This window comes from Rana temporaria, chromosome 9, assembly GCF_905171775.1.
Source record: "Rana temporaria chromosome 9, aRanTem1.1, whole genome shotgun sequence".
NCBI classification, from domain to species: Eukaryota; Metazoa; Chordata; class Amphibia; order Anura; family Ranidae; genus Rana; species Rana temporaria.
This window is the reverse complement of record NC_053497.1, coordinates 148970223-148991195: the sequence shown is the minus strand read 5'-3', so window position 1 is coordinate 148991195 and position 20973 is coordinate 148970223. Positions and strand designations below refer to the sequence as shown.

Here is a 20973-nt window from a genome sequence, read left to right as displayed (position 1 = left end):
ACACGAGATACACGGCGGCATACACGAAGGGAGGGAGACGGACTGCAGCAAAACGGAGGGTGGCTGGAGGAGGACACGGGACAGTCAGCGGTGATCGTGTGTGGGGGAGTTACAAGCCCTGATCACCGCTGATTTTAAAGCAGCTGAAAGCCGCGCGCGCGGGAGGGGGTGTAGAAAGAAGCGGAGAAATTAATTTTAAATATATACAGCGGTGATCGGTGCTTGTAACTTCCCCACGCACTGATCACCGCCGACAGTACAAGTATCGGGTGAAGCATCGGGAGCATTTGCCCGAGTACAAGTACTCGGGCAAATATCGGTATCGGGACAACCCTAGTGGGGACCCATCAGTATATCCAGATGGCCAGGTTAGCATCGCTCTCTATTTCCCCTGGGGTGCCCCCATACCTGGGGCCTCAGTCTGCACAAATGAGTTCCTAAAACAAATGGTTTCCTCTTCAAGGGACCTCACCTTGAGTCATATTTTATTGGACATTACATAAGTGCTACAGTCTAAGGTAGTGGCGTGCCCCTTGCACAAGACTATTAGCCTGGTCCTTACATTGGATGAAAGTAAACGGCTCGTGACTGAACTAACTTCCTAATCTCCTCCGGTGGTTTGCACACAAAGGTGCTTCTCATCGCCTGTGTGGTAGGCAGAAAGCCTTGTTGGAGGGTTCTATGCCTTTGGACAGTCAGCAGCTGGAACGTGCTGGGTCCCTGTTGGAAATGGAGCATCTTCGGAAGCCTTCAGGGAACCTGATCACCTGCAGTTAGGTCCTTTTTCTGTAGTTGAGCCACAGCTTCTTGGTTTATACTTTCCAAATGCTTTCCCATACACTTCCCATAATTGGATGCATTTTCTTAGCAGTAAAGTTGCTCCACAGATGCTTGCCTAAAGCAAGGTGAATCAGGAGATCCCTAGGACCATATTCTGTGCTCAGGGATAGGCAAGTCCTGTGGAGTTCATCTTTGAGAACCCACGGTCAACCTTGAGTGCTCAGTCGGATGTCTTTTTGTTCATTCTTTTTTTTTTTGTCTAGCGTTCTTGGCACCAGGACAGTGGTTGCAGCCTTTGTTGGGGTGCCCCTTTTGCACCCTAGTAATGCCAGGCATTGTACCCTTGAGTTCTAGTTCAGTTTCAGGATTGGTGTTCTTGAGGTAGAGCCATTCCCTTCTGAAATTGATCTATTTTATCCAGGTCTTGAGCATCCGGTTGATCCTTGATGACCTTGGTCATTGAAATGTTTCCTTGTTTTGCAGGGGGGCTTCACCTCTTCTAGATCATGTTCAGCCATTGGTCCAGAGTTGGAAGGGTACCTAGTACCTTCCTGTGCCTTTTCAGTGGCTGTTCCCGCCTCTGTTAAATTGATTTTGGATATCTTGATTATTTCTGAATTCCTGTGTCTCTCTATAGACACAAAATTGAAAAGAAGATATGTTTTGCATACTGTAAAAAAAAAAAAATTTGTGTCTATTGAGGGACACCGGTCTCATCTCAGTTTTTTTTTTCTTATCTCTTGACCTGGAACTGTTTTTTTTAACAAAACTGAGGTATGCAGGAGGGGTCATATGGGGGCTGGCTTACAATTGTTTTTGCCAGTGTCCACACCTCTTGTAGGTGGCAGGATAACCCTATTGTGTCTGAATTCTAATATCTCACTGGGCTCCCAGAAGTAAATTTAAAAAATAAATAAGCATAACTGGTAAGGGAGTACCTGGTTCCTTAGGTAGTCCATCTGTCATTTTAAATTCAGGTGCTTTGCAGCTTCTAGCTGTAAGGAGGGACCCTTCCTGAAGCTGCAGTTTTGTAAGTCACCCGGCTTGTCTTCAAAATCTGTGCCGTTCCAATAGGTTCACTTTAATGCCTACTGCACAAGCAACTCATACTTGTGTTTTCTCTGTTTTCTGTTTCTCCTCCAGGCAACAAAAGCATTCTCCCCACCCATGTGACAATTCTGGGTGACCAGTCACAAACCACCACACTGCCATCATGGGAGGGAGTCCCCTACTACTTGGGTTCTTTTCTTAATACCAGACAGCTGACCAGTACAGTAAGGGAATGAAGGGCTACAAATAAACTGCTTGGTGGCCACCAATTAAATAAACTTCTTGTTTCGGAGGTCGCTGCGAAAAGTCTTTCAGGTTTGAAGCTGAAATGACCAGATGCACAGGAAGGGACTGCTCCCTTTTGTCTTGTTTTTTTTATTACTTTCCTTCTGTCCTCCTTTCCTTTTTTCCATCCTTACCCCCCGAAACAGTGTTTCCACTCAAACAAGGTAACTTGTATTAACGTGTTTGTAAAGCTTAAATTTTTTTTTTTTAAATAACAAACATGTTATACTTGCCTCCACTGTGCAGCTCGTTTTGCACAGAGTGTCCCTGATCCACGTCTTCTGAGGTCCCTCTGCAGCTGTCTCGGCTCCTCCCTGCTTCTTGTACCCCCCTCCCGGGAAGCGCTCTCCCAAGGGAGTTACCTTGTGGGCGCGCTCCCAAGTCCTGTATCCGGCGTCCATAGCCGCTGACTACAGGACTCGGCCCCGCCCCTTGCGTCATTGGAGTTGATTGACCACAGCGCGAGCCAATTGCTGCGCTGCTATCTATCCAATGAAGAGCAAATAAGACCTGGGCTGAGATCAAGTGCGTTCTCGACTTTCGAGGGCTCAGGTAAGTAAACCGAGGGGGTTGGGCGGCCTGTAATCACCATATGTTTTTTCACCCTAATGCATTGGATGCATTAAGGTGAAAAAACATGAAGGTTTACAACCCATTTAAGTTTTTATAACCTTTTTTTTGCTGCTTTCAGGCCTACAATGTTACATTTCAGAACATTTTTGTCATATTCCTGCTGAAAACTCCTTTCCTCACACTGTATCTCATGCTTATTGCTAAGTAGTGCTGACAATTATAAAATCTTTCTTCTCCACAGTTTTAATCTAGTGTTAAGAATTGATGATTGTGTCTTGTGTCTGACCTTTCCTGTTTTGTTTGCATTTGCTATAGAATAACGGAGGAAGCTCGGAAGATGTTCGCTGAGCTTGGAAGCTCTGTGTCCAAAGAGGTGGCATTCAGGGATAGCTGGGTTCTTCTCGGAGCTAAGGGAGTCCTAGATAAAACTCCATTTGAGCAGGTGCACTTATGGGTGTTTGATGTGTTGTTTTTCCCTGTATGTATGGTGTACACCGCATTAAAGAAGGTTAATCCTTTCATGTGTGATGGTTAAGTTTGGTATAGACTGCATTTGTAAAGTAAAATGATGTGACAGTGCAGTTTAATGCCCTGTATTTTAAGAGATTATTTCACAAATTATTGACAATTCAAGCAGAGCATATGAAAAGATAATGCATAAGCAGAGGTTTCTTTCAGAATAAGAATAAACGCATCAGCATTTATATGGAAATCACACACGCGCACGCTCTGAACCCAGCATGTTGGCTCTGACAGCTCAGCACTAGTAGTTTTCATCATGGAGCTCTTCTGTCTGACAATGAGAAATCTGGCAGCTCTTGTGTCCTTTTTTTTTTCTCCTATGTATCGGTCCTACCACCAAATCACATCAATTACTTAAAGGGGTTGTAAAGGAAAAAAATTTTTTCATAATGGGCATCCTTTGCCTGCAGACATTCCTCTTTTCACTTCCTCATTGTTCGTTTTTGCTCAGAAGTTGCTCTATTTCTTCTCTGTTCTGTTCACTTCCTGCTTGTCTGTTACTCACCACCGTGACGGGAGGCTTTACTGCGGTGGTCAGTAACGTGCTCGCCCCCTCCTGGGAACTACATCTGTGCGGCAGGACGCTCTCTACGTGTTAGAGACTTCAATGAGGTGTGAATTACTGGGCATGCCGCAATTCATAATGGGAAATGAAGTTCTTACATGAACGAGCGATGCAAACCAGGAAGTGAATGAGAACAGAAACTAGAACGCCGGAGGTGATATAGATGAAGGAATTTAATAGGTATTTACTTTACACTGTATTTATCATTACACTATTCTGTCTACCTTGCAGACATTAATTTTGGGCAAATTTTTTTTTCCTTTACAACTCCTTTAACTCTACTTTGCCTGAATGTGTAGCACTATATCAGTAGACTTACTGGTGGCAGTGCTTGGCACTAAGAGGGATTGCACTTAATCTTTGGCTGAAGTCAAGGCATCTTGTACAGCCATGAAGCTCCACAGGGATACAATTACAAATACTGATGTGGTTCTGTTAAATACAAGGCTTTAGTACTAATTTAAAGCGGAGTTCCACTCAAAAGTGGAACTTTCGCTTATCCGTCCCCCCCCCCCCCCCGGTGCCACATTTTGTTACCTTTCAGGGGAAAGGGGGGGCGGGTACCTGTTTTTGACAGGTACTGGTCCCCACTTCCGGTTGATGGCGCTGCGGTCCGGTCTCTCGGAAGCTCCTTTCTCCGCCTCCGGACCAATTACAAAGTGCAGTGTACTTCACGCATGCGCAATAGGGAACGGGCTGTGAATCCGAAAGGCTTCACTGCCATGTTCCCTTACCAGGAATGGCAACAGCTGCACCCAATAGCCGATCCGAAGATTGGCTGGGGTGCCGACATTGCAAGCTCCCTGGACAGGTAAGTGTCCATATATTAAAAGTCAGCAGCTGCAGTGTTTGTAGTTGCTGACTTAAACATTTTTGTGGGGGGGACCTCCTCTTTACGGTTTGGATTTGTGGGCCTAGGCCTAGTCAAGCTGTACTGTCCAAACAGCTGAAGCCTGCTGCCCTGTTTTCAGGTCCTGGTCTGCTGAGTTAAAGTGGATGTAAACCAAATTCATGAAATTTGAGCTGGGCACATATATCTGCAGTATTTTGTTATCTCTTTTCAATGAGCCAAGTCTTATAGCTCTCTTCTGAATGGTTCCTGTTATCAGCCTGAGAACTCCTGACATATTTTTTTTACTTTAGACAAAAGCGGCCTGAATCTTTTGTCAAAGGAGGTTGCTAAAATAGAGTAGCAGAGAGCAGCTCCTATTACAAAAAGGCTCTGAGAGTCTCTGCCTATGATGGGAGGGGGTGTGTGCCTTTCCTCCAATCAGAAATGTTGGCTATCTTGGCTCTATGCCCAGACATCACACTCAGTGTTAACCAGGAAGAGAAAAGCTCCTACCACATCTCAACTTTCTAAACAGTATATAAATGTGAAGACAGCAGATATACATATAAAACCTCTATAGGGAGATTTGGTTAATCTCTGTGTATCATCTGAGGCTGTTCACTTCACTGGGTGTATGAAGGGTTTACATCCACTTTAAGTGTTCGTAATAAATTGTGAGCTGACCCCTTCACTAGAATCACTAGAATCCTTCCAGGCTTGTCAACCAGTTAAGTGGTAAAAAAATAGTGGAACTTGATATCAAGTCAGCTAATTCACTATGGCAGGGGTGGGCAATTATTTTTTCGATGGGGCCACATGAGAAACTAAAAATATTTTGGAGGGCCGGGCCAAAAGGCTAAACTCAATACTGCATAAAATCAATTGTATTTCTTTATAAAAGCAGTAAATATCATTGTTGGACAACTGGTACGAGTACTTGTACTTTATATATACACATAGCAATAGGGTACAGCGGTACAGTATAAAAAAAAATGTATATATAAGTACAGTATTAAAAAGTAAAAAATATATACATAGCAATAGTGTACAGTGGTACAATATATATACCGTATATTACAAACCCTCTCTTTGAAGAAACCTAACATTTGATTTTGCCTAATATCAAATCCATGCTGGGGCTTGTAGTTGCCCATCCTCAGAGGATGGGCAACTACAAGCCCCAGCATGGATTCAGTAAGGGCGGTCTAGCTGCGTAGCAACAAGATAAAGAAGATTGGAGTTGAAATTGATTGATATTGTTTACTAGCTAACAAAAGTTATTAGGCAAAATCAAATGTTAGGTTTCTTCAAAGAGAGGGTTTGTAATATATATATATATTGTACCACTGTACCCTATTGCGCTATATATATATATATATATATATATATATATATATATATATATATATATATATATATATATATATATATATATATATATATATATATATATATATATATATATATACATATAATATAATTTTTTTTTTTTACTTTTTAATACTGTACTGTATTAAACACTGGGGCTTGTAGTTCCCCATCCTCTGAAGAGACACAGGTTGGCAGTTGCTGGGTGAACCCTGCCTCTTGGGTCTGTCACCCTGTCCCTCAGCTGTCAGCAAAGGGGTTTTAGGGTTGTAATATACATGGCATGCCATGGGTGGACTCACCTGTGTATTACACCGGAATGACATCTCACACTCAGTGTCTACTCCTCACATTCACGCCGCATGGATTGCTCCTCACAGGCGCGCGGAAAGGCAGCTGACGTCATCTGACGTGACGCCAACTCCCTGCCTGCACGTACGGCTCAATCCGTACTCTGCCTACGGCCCCGCCCCCCCCCCACCCACTAGCTGCTGGCCGGCCCAGCCACTGACTAGCCAGGAGGAGGAGACGCTGTGAGATGTCACTAGGCCCAGGCACTACCGTAGCTAGCGATCCGCGGGCCAGATTAAAAGGTCCGCCGGGCCGTAGTTTGCCCAGCTCTGCACTATGGCATATATGTATGCAAAGTAAGCTAGCAAGAAGATGTCTTGCTGCCAATAACAGCCAATCAGACTCTGTTTCATTTTCAAACCATGCACTAGAAATTAAATGAAAGCAGATTGTTTGCAATGTGACAAGAAATGTTCCTGTTTGCATATTTCCTAGAAATGTTTTCATCCTATTGTCATCGGAATATAACTCCATTAGGAATTTTTTTTTTATTTGTTTTGGATACTTTTGGGAAACATTAAAGCACCATAGACCCCGTTCACACTGGGGTGTTTTTCAGGCACTTTTGGGCTAAAAATGGTGCCTGAAAAACGGCTCCCCTGCAGTCTGTGTGAAAGCCAGAGGACCTTCACACTGAGGCGATGCGCTGGCAGGACATAAAAAAAAACTCCTGCAAGCAGCATCTTTGGAGCGGTTTATACACCGCTCCTGCCCAGTGAAGTGAATGCAGCTGATTTGCTGCAGTTACTGTGAAGCTGAATTTTCTTTATGCTGTGCTCAGGGCTCAAAATTTCAAGTCCTGAGCCACTAGCCAGGCCTCAAAAGTTACTCGCCACCAGTGCCCCACTCAATCCCTACCATTCCCCCGCCCCTAGACACACCCTCAAATTATCTCATGAAATGACACTTAAATGTTTTATTCAAAAATAAGTTACAAAAATAAATATTAACAACTTTATCACATCTCCCCGGTGCTTAAGAATCTACACTGGCTCCCGATAGCAAAACGGGTTGAGTTCAAGGCACTCTGTCTGGTGTTTCGGGCCTATTGGCAACTAGGTCAGATGTACTTATCGAATATGACACAACACTACTGTCCACCCAGAGAGCTTCGCTCGACTGACGCCCTGTTAGCAATTATTCAATCTAGTCGATCAGCTTCAAAAGGTGGCCGCCGGCTCCAAACAATGGGGAACTCTCTTTGGAACCAGCTCCCTCATCAGCTCCGAGCATCCTCCTCCTTGATGGCCTTCCGTAAGGGCTTGAAAACACTTCTTTTTTTCACAAGCCTACAGATAGAGACTTGGCCTTCCAAGCCCTTAGCAGGACGCTGCCTTAATCCCAGGCTGCGGTCCATAGTCAGGGAGTAGGGATAGGCTTTTTGTGCCCTGACACCCCCCCCTTCTTTTTATATTTCTGTTTATTTCTTGTCTGTTCCTCTTTTACTTAGATGTCCTAGTTTTCTTTTTTTTGCTCTTGGGAACTGGATACCCCCAGCTTGTTGGTAAGCGCTTAGACGCGAGTTTCACAACTCGCATTCGGCGCTCTAAGTATTTATTCCAATCCAATCAGTGCAGCCTCACCTGTGCCCCTCAATGCAACCCCACTTGTGCCCCTCAATGTGCTCATCAATGCAGCCTCACCTGTGCCCACCATTGCAGCCTCACCTGTGCCCACCATTGCAGCCTCGCCTGAGCAGAGGAATGCATGGCTGGAGAAAGAGGAGAGCCACGGGATAGCACGCTGTTGCAGGCGCTTACATTATAATTGTCTCCTTGGCACAGCCCCACCTCCTCCTGACCCTGTGCTCTGAATTGGAGGCATAGGTATGATAGATTGGGGGGAGGGGGCTGAATTGGAATTAATGAATGAATCAATGACTTGTATAGCGCTACACATGCAAACTGAATCACTTCTAGGCGCTTTTTTCAGCCAGTGTCTGCTTGGCTGGTGTGGTCATTTTACCCCGTAGGATCTCGACACGCTTGGGACACACAATCGTACACACAGATATACATATATATATACTGGGCCAATTTGGACAAGATCCAATGTACCTACCAGCATGTCTTTGGAGTGTGGGAGGAAACCGGAGTACCCGGAGGAAACCCACGCAGGCACAGGGAGAACATGCAAACTCCAGGCAGATGGTGTTGTGGTCGGGATTCGAACCAGCGACCCTTTTGCTGCTAGGCGAAAGTGCTACTCACTACACCACTGTGCCTCCACTATGGAGGCATAGGTATGATAGATTGGGGGAGGGGGGCTGAATTGGAGGCATAGGTATGATAGATTGGGGGGAGGGGGCAGGATTGGGGGGGCATAGGTATAATGGATTGGGGGGGGGGGGTGATTCAGACCTATGATTCCAATTAACCCCCCCCCCCCCCCAATCCAGCACATATGTCCTCCTAATTCCCCCCCTTAGGCCCCGTACACACGACCAAACATGTATAGTCAGCATACATGTTCGGTCGTGTGTAGGCGCGAGCGGGCCGAATTCCAGCAAACATTTGCCCGCCGGGCCTTTTCCCAGCAGACAAATATTCCTGGACGTGTTTTAAAACCGTCCGCTGGAATCCCGCCCTACCGTACATGTCCGAGCGCCCGCCGTCCCTCGCATGCGTCGAATGACTTCGACGCATGCGTGGAAGCCTTTAAATGGCAGGCCCGCCCACGTCGCCGCGTCATCGCCGCGGCGACGACGCTGACACGCCCCGCGTATTGTTTACGCGCGGACTTCTGTACGATGGTTAGTACAGCCATCGTACAGAAGCCCTCTGGCAGACATGTACGGTGAAAACGGTCCGACGGACAGGTTTCATCGTACATGTTTGCCCGTGTGTACCGGGCCTTACTCCCAGCAAACTTCTTGTTAAATCCCCCAATGCCTACAGAACATCATAACAGGCTGCCTCATTATCACATACCATTGTCCTGCAGCCACGGATTCAGGCATCCGTGCACTCCTTGGATGTGTGGGAGGTGTAGAGGGGCGGTCCCAGGCGACTGGTACAGTTGTGGGCAAAGCTGCTGGCCTGTGGGAGGTGCAGAGGGGCGGTCCCAAGCGGAGGTGAAGAGGGGCGGTCCCAGGCAGCTGGTACAGTTGTGGGCAAAGCTGCTGGCCTGTGGGAGGTGCAGAGGGGCGGTCCCAAGCGGAGGTGAAGAGGGGCGGTCTAAGGCGGCTGCTACAGTTGTGGGCAAAGCTGCTGGTCTGTGGGAGGTGGAGAGGGGCGGTCCCAAGCGGCGTCGGTGTCAATTATTTTCACAAATCTGTTGCTAGCTTGTGCGGGAGGTGGAGAGGGGCGGCGCAGGCTCTGGTACACTTCATTGCAAATGCTGTGCTTTGCTGCTAGCCTGTGCAGTGTGAGCGTATGTGGGAGGTGGAGAGGGGCGGCGCAGGCTCTGGTACACTTCATTGCAAATGCTGTGCTTTGCTGCTAGCCTGTGCAGTGTGAGCGTATGTGGGAGGTGGAGAGGGGCGGTCCTAAGCGGCAAGGAAAGTGGAGCGGCGCTGGCAAGTCAGCTGTAGAATATTGTATTAGCCGCACTGCCAGTGTGTGCGCGGCAGGAGGGGAAGCCCTGTCCATACTCGCACTGCTAATAAATGCACTCGCCAAATGCGAGGAGGCGAGTGCAAATTTTGAGGGCTGCTGTGCTTCTCGTTTTGGCAAACCGAGGGATATCGGCATGGCCTCCTTCCCGCCCCTCCAAACCTCACTGCACATAGTGGTTATGAAGCCTCATGCTGCTGATGTAGCGGTCCGTAAACTGTACAATGTAATACGTAACCATCATAATGATCACAATAGCAAGCTCTCAATGATGAGCACAGCCAAGTGATCATACTGACCAATGAGATGCAACTGCTTCTTCCGGTAATGTGTCCCAGATCATGGTCACATAGTCACACTGGCATTTGAGCACTTTCCATTGGGAGCATTATGATGGTTTCTCCCTGGGGGGCTGTGTATTGTAGTGTATAAACTGATACATTGGCAGCACAAGAAATCACAAATGCTATGTACGGCAGGCCCAAAGTGGTGGCCAGGATATTTGGAGTGAGTTCACCTTTTTATATCTCCTAAAAAGATGTCCAAAGCCTGACAGCAGATTCACTTTAAAGCGGAGATCCGGCCACCAAAATGTTTTTTGTTTACAGGTATCCCCTCCCACTATATGTGTATATGCTAGTGGATAGTAATCCTATTTATTTTTTTCTTACATTTTATCTGATGCTCTTATGGCCATTGCCATGATGAGTGTGGGCATTTGAAGCCCACTTGCAACCTCTTCCTGGGTAACCAGCAGGCGCCTCTCGAATCTCGCGCATACGCAATGCTCCGGCTGCTCTAGCGCTGACTGTTTATCAAGTTGCTATAACAACGGGCAGCAACGGAGGAAGGTCCTGCCCCATTGTTATGGCAACATAGATCCGTCTTAAAAGGGTTTTAAAGGTTTGTTGTTTATTATCTAAATAGGTTCCTTTAACCACTTCCCTACCGGCCCATAGTAAAATGACGTCCACAAAGAACTTCTGCCGTTCAGAGTGGACGTCATATGACGTCCTGGGCTTCCCGGGTGGATATCTGAATGATGCCTGCAGCTAGAGGCATCATTCAGATATCCTTCTAAACTGCCGGCGATTCTGCACAACGTAAGAACGATCATAGCGGCGGTTCCGCCGCTAGATCGTTCTTACAGGCGGCGGGAGGGGACATCCCCCCCCTCCCGCCGCCATCCGGTGCTTCTCCGGGCTCTCCCGTGCCATCGGGGGCCCGGAGAACGAATCGTCCGGCGCGCGCAGGAAGCATAGAGATGACTGGTGACCAGATGGTCACCAGTCATCTCTATGACCGTCGGAGGACCCGGGCGCGATGTGATGACGTCACGCCCGGGTCCCCGTAAGTAAACAAAGCCGCGATTGCGGCTGCTAAGCAACCACAAGCATGAGATCGGTGAATTTTTTTTCACCGATTTCATGCTTTCCAGCCTGGAGGAGAGATGTGGGGTCTTATTGACCCCGCATCTCTCCATAAAGAGTACCTGTCACACACATTCCTATTACAAGGGATGTTTACATTCCTTGTAATAGGAATAAAAGTGATAAAAAAAAAAAAAAATTAAAAAAAAAAGTGTAAAAAAAGAAATAAATATATAAAAAAAAAAAAGAAATAAAAATTTATTTTTTTAACGCCCCTGTCCCCGGTAGCTTGCGCGCAGAAGCGAACGCACACGCAAGTCCCGCCGACATATGTAAACGCCGTTTAAACTACATATGTGAGGTATCGCCGCGTGCGTTAGAGTGCCAGCAACAATTCTAGCAATAGATCTGCTCTGTAAATCTAAACTGGTAACCTGTAAAAAAATTCAAAGCGTTGCCTATGGAGATTTTTAAGTACCGAAGTTTGGCGCCATTCCATGAGTGTGCGCAATTTTAAAGCGTGACATGTTAGGTATCTATTTACTCGGTGTAACATCATATTTCATATTTTACAAAAAAATTGGGCTAACTTTACTGTTTTAAAAATTTTTTAATTCATGAAACAATTTTTTTCCCAAAAAAAGGCGTTTGAAAAATTATTGCGCAAATACCGTGCAAGATAAAAGGTTTCAATGACCGTCGTTTTATTCCCTAGGGTGTCTGCTAAAAAAACATATATAATGTTTGGGGGTTCTGCGTAATTTTCTAGCAAAAAAATTATGATTTGTACATGTAGGAGAGAAGTGCCAGAATAGGCCTGGTATGGAAGGGTGTATAACTGCCCGGTATGGAAGAGGTTAAGCTAGTGCATTGTTGGTTCACTTACCTTTTCCTTCGATTTCCCTTCTAAATGTTTTTTTTTTTTTTTCTGAATTTATCACTTCCTGTTCCTCCTCAGTAAGCTGTGCTGGCTGACTAACCCCCAGCCAGAATGGCTCGGATGATGGGGGCAAGCTTACTGAGGAGAAAAGGGAAGTGAGAAATTCAGACAAAGAAAAAAAACATTTAGAAGGGAAATTGAAGGAAAAGGTAAGTGAACCAACAATGCACTAGCTTAAAGGAACCTATTTAGAAAGTAAATAACAAACCTTTACAACCCCTTTAAATCATGTAATTTCCTGTCGGGAAATAACACACATTTTCACAATGTCCTGCCCACCGCCCCCTGGGAAACTACAACTCGCATTTCCAAGGAGCATAGGCGAGGGAGGAGTGATGCGGAGCCGGAAGTAAAGTAAATGTGCTGTCGGCTATGGACATTCAAGTGTATACATGTTCTTAACCATAAGATAAACAAATGCGCTTTAAAGGAAAATTTCACCTTTTGTTACATGTTACAGATGCACCCTGCTTCACCATTCTGACAGCCATCGGGGGATCTTCCCCCACCTCCTCCGCCCGGTCGCATCATCCAGTCGGTGTTCTGTGAATAGGAAAACGACAAGGTCTGACAGCCTTTGTGGATGTCGGCTTGTAGTTCTGAATGAACTACCATGTTGTTGAGCGCTGTGGTATTTTATTAGGTCTTCCTTTTACAGATAGTCAGTGTGCAGAACTGCTGCATTACACCCATGTTCTGCTGATCGTGGGTGCAATCATTTACAGGTCCATTACAAAAAAAATATATATTTTTTTACATGCAAAAAAAGTGCTTAATTTATTGTAAAGGTGAACTTATCCTTTAAAACAAGCACTCACAAATGTCCATTAAAGAATCATTTAAAGAAAATATTGTTTTTTTTCACCCGGTAAATAAACTTAAAACAAGCCTTCATTTATTTATTTGCAGGAACTGTAAAGCAATTTCTTCAAGTCACAGCAGAAGCACTGAAGTCTTTGAAGTTGGGTCTCTCATCTGCTCAGTTTACTCTTATCATTCTTCCACAGATACTTGAAGGCTTTTGTAAGTTATTGTTGGAAGAAGCGACAGGTTGAGCTGTGTTTTTCCTTGCTGGAAATGGGGAGCAGAGCTGTTGAGTGGACCAACTTGAATGACTATAGTGCCTCTTATGAATTTTAGGCATGAATATTTTTTTCCATTCACTTTCAAATGTATTCTTGTAAGGGCCGGTTCTCATTGCTGCGTGGTGTGAGATCACATGCAATTTGCACTGCAATGCAAATCGCATGCAAATGCAGCCATACAGAGTAGTATGGCTGAATTTGCATCGCATTCAAACCAAACTCGCACAGGACCCATGCGATACGATTCCTGTCCGAATTTGCAGATCGCACTGCGATATGCAAACTGATTTGGGGTTGTCAACTTTTAATTAACACTCCCAGAAGTTTGCATAGGGCAGTGTGAACTGCCACTGGGAGACATGCGATGCGGGACGCAGTGGATTCGCAGGGTTGCAGCATCACAGAAGCCGGCCCTAAAGGACAACCAAACCTACACCTGATTCAAAGTGCATGTTAGCTGGGAACAAATGTCTTAAGGTCTTTTTGCTTCAAATGTTACCAAGTCGCTGACAATGATTTTTATGCATCGATTTCCTTTCCAACAGTTAATAAAGAACAGTAAAAGCAGCAACAAGTATGAGGGTTGGCCTGAGGCTGTGGAGCTGGAGGGCTGTGTGCCCCAACGTACTCAAGAAGTTGAATAACATACAGACTAGATTGTGATGGAAGAAGTGTAACCCAAGCGGGATCTTGTGTACACTGGTGGATTTTGCTAACCAGTTTTCTTCACATTTGTACATTGTTGGCCCATAGCTGCCTATATAGTTTGCACATTGTCCAGATATCGATGCCACTTCTTTGATTTTGTCCTCTCCATACTGTTCAGAAGAGACAGTCTGCTTTCTGTTTGAGGAATACAGAATTAACCCTAACTTTTCTTCAGACTTTTTTGAAGAGGCTGCTCACCAATCAAGATCAGAGGCTGGAAGATTGTATTACTGATAATTAAACATTTTTATATGCATCTTAACTTTTATCAAAGATCTTAATCCACAAATTAGGAAAACCAAGATAAGAGTTGATGGATCAGATCTAAAACTAATTTAAACTCCGCTACGCAATCAAAATGTTGTCTCCTACATGGAACTGCTTTGTATTTGGAGTTTACCCAGTTGTGTCAAGGCATCAGAGCAGTGGCACATTTAGTTTGAGGACACATTAAAGAGGTAGGGGTCCTGAATTTCAAGACAATAATGCTTACCATATTGGCATGCAAAGGAAACCCTTCCCCTTTTCAAATTGTCTTAGATATTTTATTAAACAATAGAAGTTATTTAAATATCGGCTTAATTGCCACTAATTACAAGAGCAGAAATTAAGTTGTTGCACTTCCTCCTTGGTGGCTCAGCAGCAACAGTTTAGGTAATTTTAAGTCCCTGTATGACTTCAACTTGAACACTTTAAGTATAAAGATTAAGGGATGTGGTGCGCTGGCCCATTAGGTCAGCTGAAGCCTTTACTAAGAATGTTTTTAGGTCAGTCAAGCTCTAGCAAACATCCCATGAGAAAAGTACTGCAGCTACTGGAATAATTTATTTTAATATTCGATAGGGGCAAAGAAAAAGGAAAACCAAATTATATTGAAGAGGCTTCTTTAAGTGTATACACCTAATAAAAAGACCTACGACTGTATCCATGTGGTAAGCCAAACTTAATTTATCAAGTGATGATTCCGAAGGAGTGGTGCTGCCTTGTCTTTATAGGATGTTTAGAACAAGGTGTGTACAGTGCCTTGCGAAAGTATTCGGCCCCCTTGAACTTTACGACCTTTTGCCACATTTCAGGCTTCAAACATAAAGATATAAAACTGTAATTTTTTTTGAAATTTTCTTGGAACAAAATTTATTGGATATTTCAAACTTTAAAAAAAAAATAAAAAACTGAAAAATTGGTCGTGCAAAATTATTCAGCCCCCTTAAGTTAATACTTTGTAGTGCCACCTTTTGCTGCGATTACAGCTGTAAGTCACTTGAGGTATGTCTCTATCAGTTTTGCACATCGAGAGACTGAAATTTTTGCCCATTCCTCCTTGCAAAACAGCTCGAGCTCAGTGAGGTTGGATGGAGAGCGTTTGTGAACAGCAGTTTTCAGTTCTTTCCACAGATTCTCGATTGGATTCAGGTCTGGACTTTGACTTGGCCATTCTAACACCTGGATATGTTTATTTGTGAACCATTCCATTGTAGATTTTGCTTTATGTTTTGGATCATTGTCTTGTTGGAAGACAAATCTCTGTCCCAGTCTCAGGTCTTTTGCAGACTCCATCAGGTTTTCTTCCAGAATGGTCCTGTATTTGGCTCCATCCATCTTCCCATCAATTTTAACCATCTTCCCTGTCCCTGCTGAAGAAAAGCAGGCCCAAACCATGATGCTGCCACCACCATGTTTGACAGTGGGGATGGTGTGTTCAGGGTGATGAGCTGTGTTGCTTTTACGCCAAACATAACGTTTTGCATTGTTGCCAAAAAGTTTGATTTTGGTTTCATCTGACCAGAGCACCTTCTTCCACATGTTTGGTGTGTCTCCCAGGTGGCTTGTGGCAAACTTTAAACAACACTTTTTATGGATATCTTTAAGAAATGGCTTTCTTCTTGCCACTCTTCCATAAAGGCCAGATTTGTGCAGTATACGACTGATTGTTGTCCTATGGACAGAGTCTCCCACCTCAGCTGTAGATCTCTGCAGTTCATCCAGAGTGATCATGGGCCTCTTGGCTGCATCTCTGATCAGTCTTCTCCTTGTATGAGCTGAAAGTTTAGAGGGACGGTCTTCGTAGATTTGCAGTGGTCTAATACTCCTTCCATTTCAATATTATCGCTTGCACAGTGCTCCTTGGGATGTTTAAAGCTTGGGGAATCTTTTTGTATCCAAATCCGGCTTTAAACTTCTCCACAACAGTATCTCGGACCTGCCTGGTGTGTTCCTTTGTTCTTCATGATGCTCTCTGCGCTTGATTACACACAGGTGGATTCTATTTATTATCATTAGTCATTTAGGTCAACATTGGATCATTCAGAGATCCTCACTGAACTTCTGGAGAGAGTTTGCTGCACTGAAAGTAAAGGGGCGGAATAATTTTGCACGCCCAATTTTTCACTTTTTTATCTTTAAAAAGTTTGAAATATCCAATAAATTTCCTTCCACTTCATGATTGTGTCCCACTTGTTTCTTCAAAAAAAATAGTTTTATATCTTTATGTTTGAAGCGTGTAATGTGGAAAAAGGTCGCAAAGTTCAAGGGGGCCGAATACTTTCGCAAGGCACTGTATGTTAATCTGCATGTGTCTTCCATTACCTCACAGATCTTGATCCACAAAAACGGAAAATGAAGATATATGAGATAAATTGGCTATTTTTGCCACCAGATTTAAAATCCCCCTATTTAAACACAGCTGTACAACCAAAATGTTAAGTGACACATACATGCCAAATCTCTTTAGTTGGATTTTAGCCCACTGTATTAAGGCACCAAAGCAGTAGGTGGGACGTGGGGGTCCTAAATTTAAAGACATGCATACTTGGCAGATTTGTATGCAAATCACTTTTTTTATCCTGGTAACTCTAAATCATATCAGTTTTCTTAATTGAAATTGCCATTCAAATATTTTCCAAATTGTCACCGATTGCCAGAGCAAGAATTAGGTTGTTGCGCTTCCTCTTTAGTGGATTGGCAACAACATTTTTAGGACAATCAAACACTCCATGATAAAAGTACGGTTACTGGCTACTGTAATTTATTTTAATATGGTAAAAAAAATATGTACCCAATACTCTAAAATGGGCATGGTCATCTGTCCAAGAGGTGAGCCAAAGTTGGCTTTATTTGTCTCATGATTCAGAGGGAGTGGTGCTGGCCTCATCTTGTGATCTGTTTTTAGAACAAGGTGTGTACAATAATCACAGGCCATAATGTAAAAGATAGTGACGGAGAAGGCTAGGTGAATTGCCTTCATTATCATTCTTTTTTTTTTTTTAGTGGACTGAACAAGCACCGTCACATGTACTTTCCAATAAATGAAATATTTCTTATAAATCTGTGCATTTTTGTGGGCGTTTTCTTTTTTGTTAAAGGCTTCAATGTCCAAGTCAAATTTAGCAAAGTCATGTGTTGAAGTGACACTAAATCTTGAAATTTTGAAATGCTTTTATTCTCCCTGCTCAGCTTGAATCTGTTCTAATGAGGCAAGGCTTTAGCGCTACCTGGAAGTGACAGAAAAGTGCAACATTAAAACATAGCATGATTCGATCAAAGATTGTCTAAATGCCGTGTACACACGATCGGAATTTCCGACAAAAGTTCGATGTGAGATGTTGGTCGGAAATTCCGACCGTGTGTAGGCCCCATCGGACTTTTTCTGTCCGAGCTGGTTCTCAAATTTTCCGACGGGTAAAGTTCTTGTCGGAAAACATCCACAGACGCCTCCCCCACTGTAACATCCACAGACGCCCCCCCCCCACTGTAACATCCACAGACGCCTCCCCCACTGTAACGGAAGATTACCAGAGAAGCCGGCCGAACACAAGCAGTGGAGGCCGGGTGATGACGTCAGCGCGCCGCTCTAGGCTCACCTAGACCGTCGCCGGTTGGACCAAGATGGCTACCGCTCCGGGAGCTAGGCCGAAGCTGAGTAACATCTTTTGCATTATACAAAAATATTGGGCTAACTTTACTGTTTTGTTTGTTATTTCTTGAAATACTTTTTTTTCCAAAAAAAGGCGTTTGAAAAACTATTGAGCAAATACCGTGTGAGATAAAAAGATGCAACGACCCCAATTTTAGTCCCTAGGGTGCCTGCTAAAAAAAAGTATATAATGTTTGGGGGTTCTGCATAATTTTCTAGCGAAAAAAAGTAGGATTTTTTTGTACTCACTGTAAAACCCCTTTCTCTGCCGTCCATGGATGGACACAGCTCCTTAAATCTTGACAAGTGGGTTATGTTCCTGTTTACAGGAGAGGACTAGGCAGAAACATGTTGGATAATTAAATACATGTTACTTTAACAGTTGAACAGCCCCGCCCAGGGGGCGGTCCCTCCGAACATAACCTTCCTCCCTGCAGCATGCAGCCTCAGTTCATAACAAGCAGTACAAACCTAAAAAAGGAGGGGTGAGTGCTGTGTTCGTCCATGGATGACAGAGAAAAGGATTTTACGATGAGTACAAAAAAAATCCTATTTTCTCTTATCGTCCATGGACGGACACAGCTCCTTAAATCTTGACAAGTGGGACGTCCCCAAGCAGTGTCAAAACCGAGGGGTGGGAACAGTATCAGTAAAACCAATTTAACTTCACCCCAAAACAAGCAGAGCTCCTCAACGGAGGAGTTGTAACTTTAAACAGCCAATGAATATAAAATATTATACCAAAATGAATCGTACAACAATGTGAACAAATAAAAAATCCATATATAATAAGTCAACAAACAGTGAGTCCATATATGTTAAATCAACAGTGAGTCACTGGAAAAATGCACCACCAATAGATAATCTCCTATGATGGACGATTGAAAAAACACCACGGTGAAATGGAAATGGACAACTGTGTGAAAAAGTAACCACCACCGAGAAGGGAGGCTTACCGGAAATATTGAACCCTAATAAACATACGCTTAAAGGGTCAATATAGACTATGTGAGTTGGTGGAACCACATCAATTGGATCTGGATACATAGAAGTAACGATGGCTGGAAAACATCACTGCAAACCAAAGCAGGGGGAATGGCAACGTCTTGAAGGTGTCTCCCAAGAGATCAGACCATATCCAAGGCACATAAAAGAAAACGAGGTCGCATAGTGTGATACCGTAATATTGGTGAAAATTTATTAACGGTTAAAAACACGTCCATCCTTCTTCCATCAGCTTATTGGTTACCATCCATGTAAAAGATGCACAGTATGTCAATACAATATTTCTGGAAGAACTAAAAGTAGTGAATTCCGTTCTTCAACTACAGGGAAAGTGTATCCGATCAAACGATTTTGTACATGCGCTACTCAATATGTAGTATACCTTATTACTTGCCCTTGCGGCCAGCAATATGTTGGCCGCACCATCCGCAAGTTCTCTGTAAGGGTAGCAGAGCATATAGCTCTCATTTTAGCCGGGGACACTCATCACACAGTACCCAGACATTACAAAAGCCACCATGCTCGAAATCCAATCGGTACCCAGTTTCTGATCATAGACCAGTTTGTCCCCCCATGGAGGGGTGCCCCTAAAACCCGTGGGGTATCACAATTGGAGACCTTTTGGATCTACGAACTTGGCACACATATACCGTTGGGACTCAATGTAGAATGGGACATTAACTCATTTATTAATAAGTCCTAGGCTTACCTTATATGTTATCAATTAATATTCTCCTTTAGGCTCATTTTGTGATTCATGTCCCAATATGTATACCAGTATATTCTTTTCTTTCAATTTCTATCATTATTTTACATATGCATATACGTATGACCAACATGATACATGTAGATTCAACATTTATATGTATAAAACGTATTCATGTACTCGGGAATGTGCTCAATCTAAGATCATTTCCTGGATCTAAAATGTGTACATCATGTCTCCCTTCAAACATATCCTTTTTATTTTTCCGTTTTAAGGATAGGAGATTAATGCATATTTTAGGACATATATATATTTTTTTATTTATATATGTCAGCTGCAATGGATATATTAAAGAGGCATAAAACACCTTGATTTTTTCGGGTTAATTCATGTGATTCAATTATTACATCCCATGTTCTAATACATCTAATAAATGTATTGTTCATTTTTTAGTCTTTTACTATTTTCACATGTTTGTATTTGATGAGGACTTTTTTTCTATTTTAATACGTCCCCCTTATAATCGAATTTTATAATTTACTGTCCATTTTTCGATCTGTGTGCACCACATTTGTGATGTACAGTCGCGCTCACGCTCTGTTGCCTCCAATCTTATGTGGAACGCAACTTGGAGCGCAGCACGGCACGACATGTGACATACATCGTTAATTCGATGTACTGCCCCTTACACTACTATTGGCTAACATGGCGTATATACGTCATCACGTGCCGTCGGGGTTACCTAGCCTGTGGAGCGCATGATGGAACGCATCGTGACGAGTAGGGTGACGCCAGCCGCACAGCGTCTTTCCGACGCGCCGCCCTGCACACCACGCTGCTGGATACGGTGTACACACGTCCTTACATGTCGACGGTGTCGCCGAATCCTGTGGAGCGCACTATGGAACGCAGCGTGACTTGTCGGGCGACGTCGGTCTCAGCTCTGACGTCACGCTCCGCCCATTGCCTCCATATATGGCATGCATATATCCTTTTGTGCATACAGTTCACGTCTGAGATCCTGCAGACGGTGCTCTGGGGGTCAGTCCCCCTTCATGATCGTTATGCTAGGTATGGTTCAGTTGATTTATGTCACCCATCTCCTACTTAACACTTTTTAAATAGTTTTTAAATAAAAGAAGCTTTTTATTGGTTATTTTTATTTTTTTTGATGTCTATGGAGGTTCATTACTCATGTGACACACAAGTTTTCACCTTATTGGTCAATATGAAAGGTCATGCTTTCACATGATAGGTCACATGATCGTCACTGACACAGATATTAAATATATTTTTTGACCATATGAACTCCCTCTTTTAAATTTTCATAAGAATTTTTTAATTTATGTACATATTGATTTTTTAG

The 20973-nt window shown here is 43.7% G+C and overlaps 1 protein-coding gene across 3 annotated transcripts in view; it reads left to right on the top strand.

Moving 5' to 3' along the window:
- The window catches only part of FAM3A (FAM3 metabolism regulating signaling molecule A), a 99483-nt gene extending 84929 nt beyond the window's left edge, over positions 1-14554 (top strand). For all 3 annotated transcript variants that reach the window (XM_040324823.1, XM_040324822.1, XM_040324824.1), the window contains 2 exons: positions 3004-3130; positions 13821-14554. In XM_040324823.1, the coding sequence (XP_040180757.1) occupies positions 3004-3130; positions 13821-13919 (226 nt within the window). In that variant the 3' untranslated portion in view covers positions 13920-14554. The remainder of the gene's footprint in view (positions 1-3003; positions 3131-13820) is intronic.
- Positions 14555-20973: the final 6419 nt, after the last annotated feature.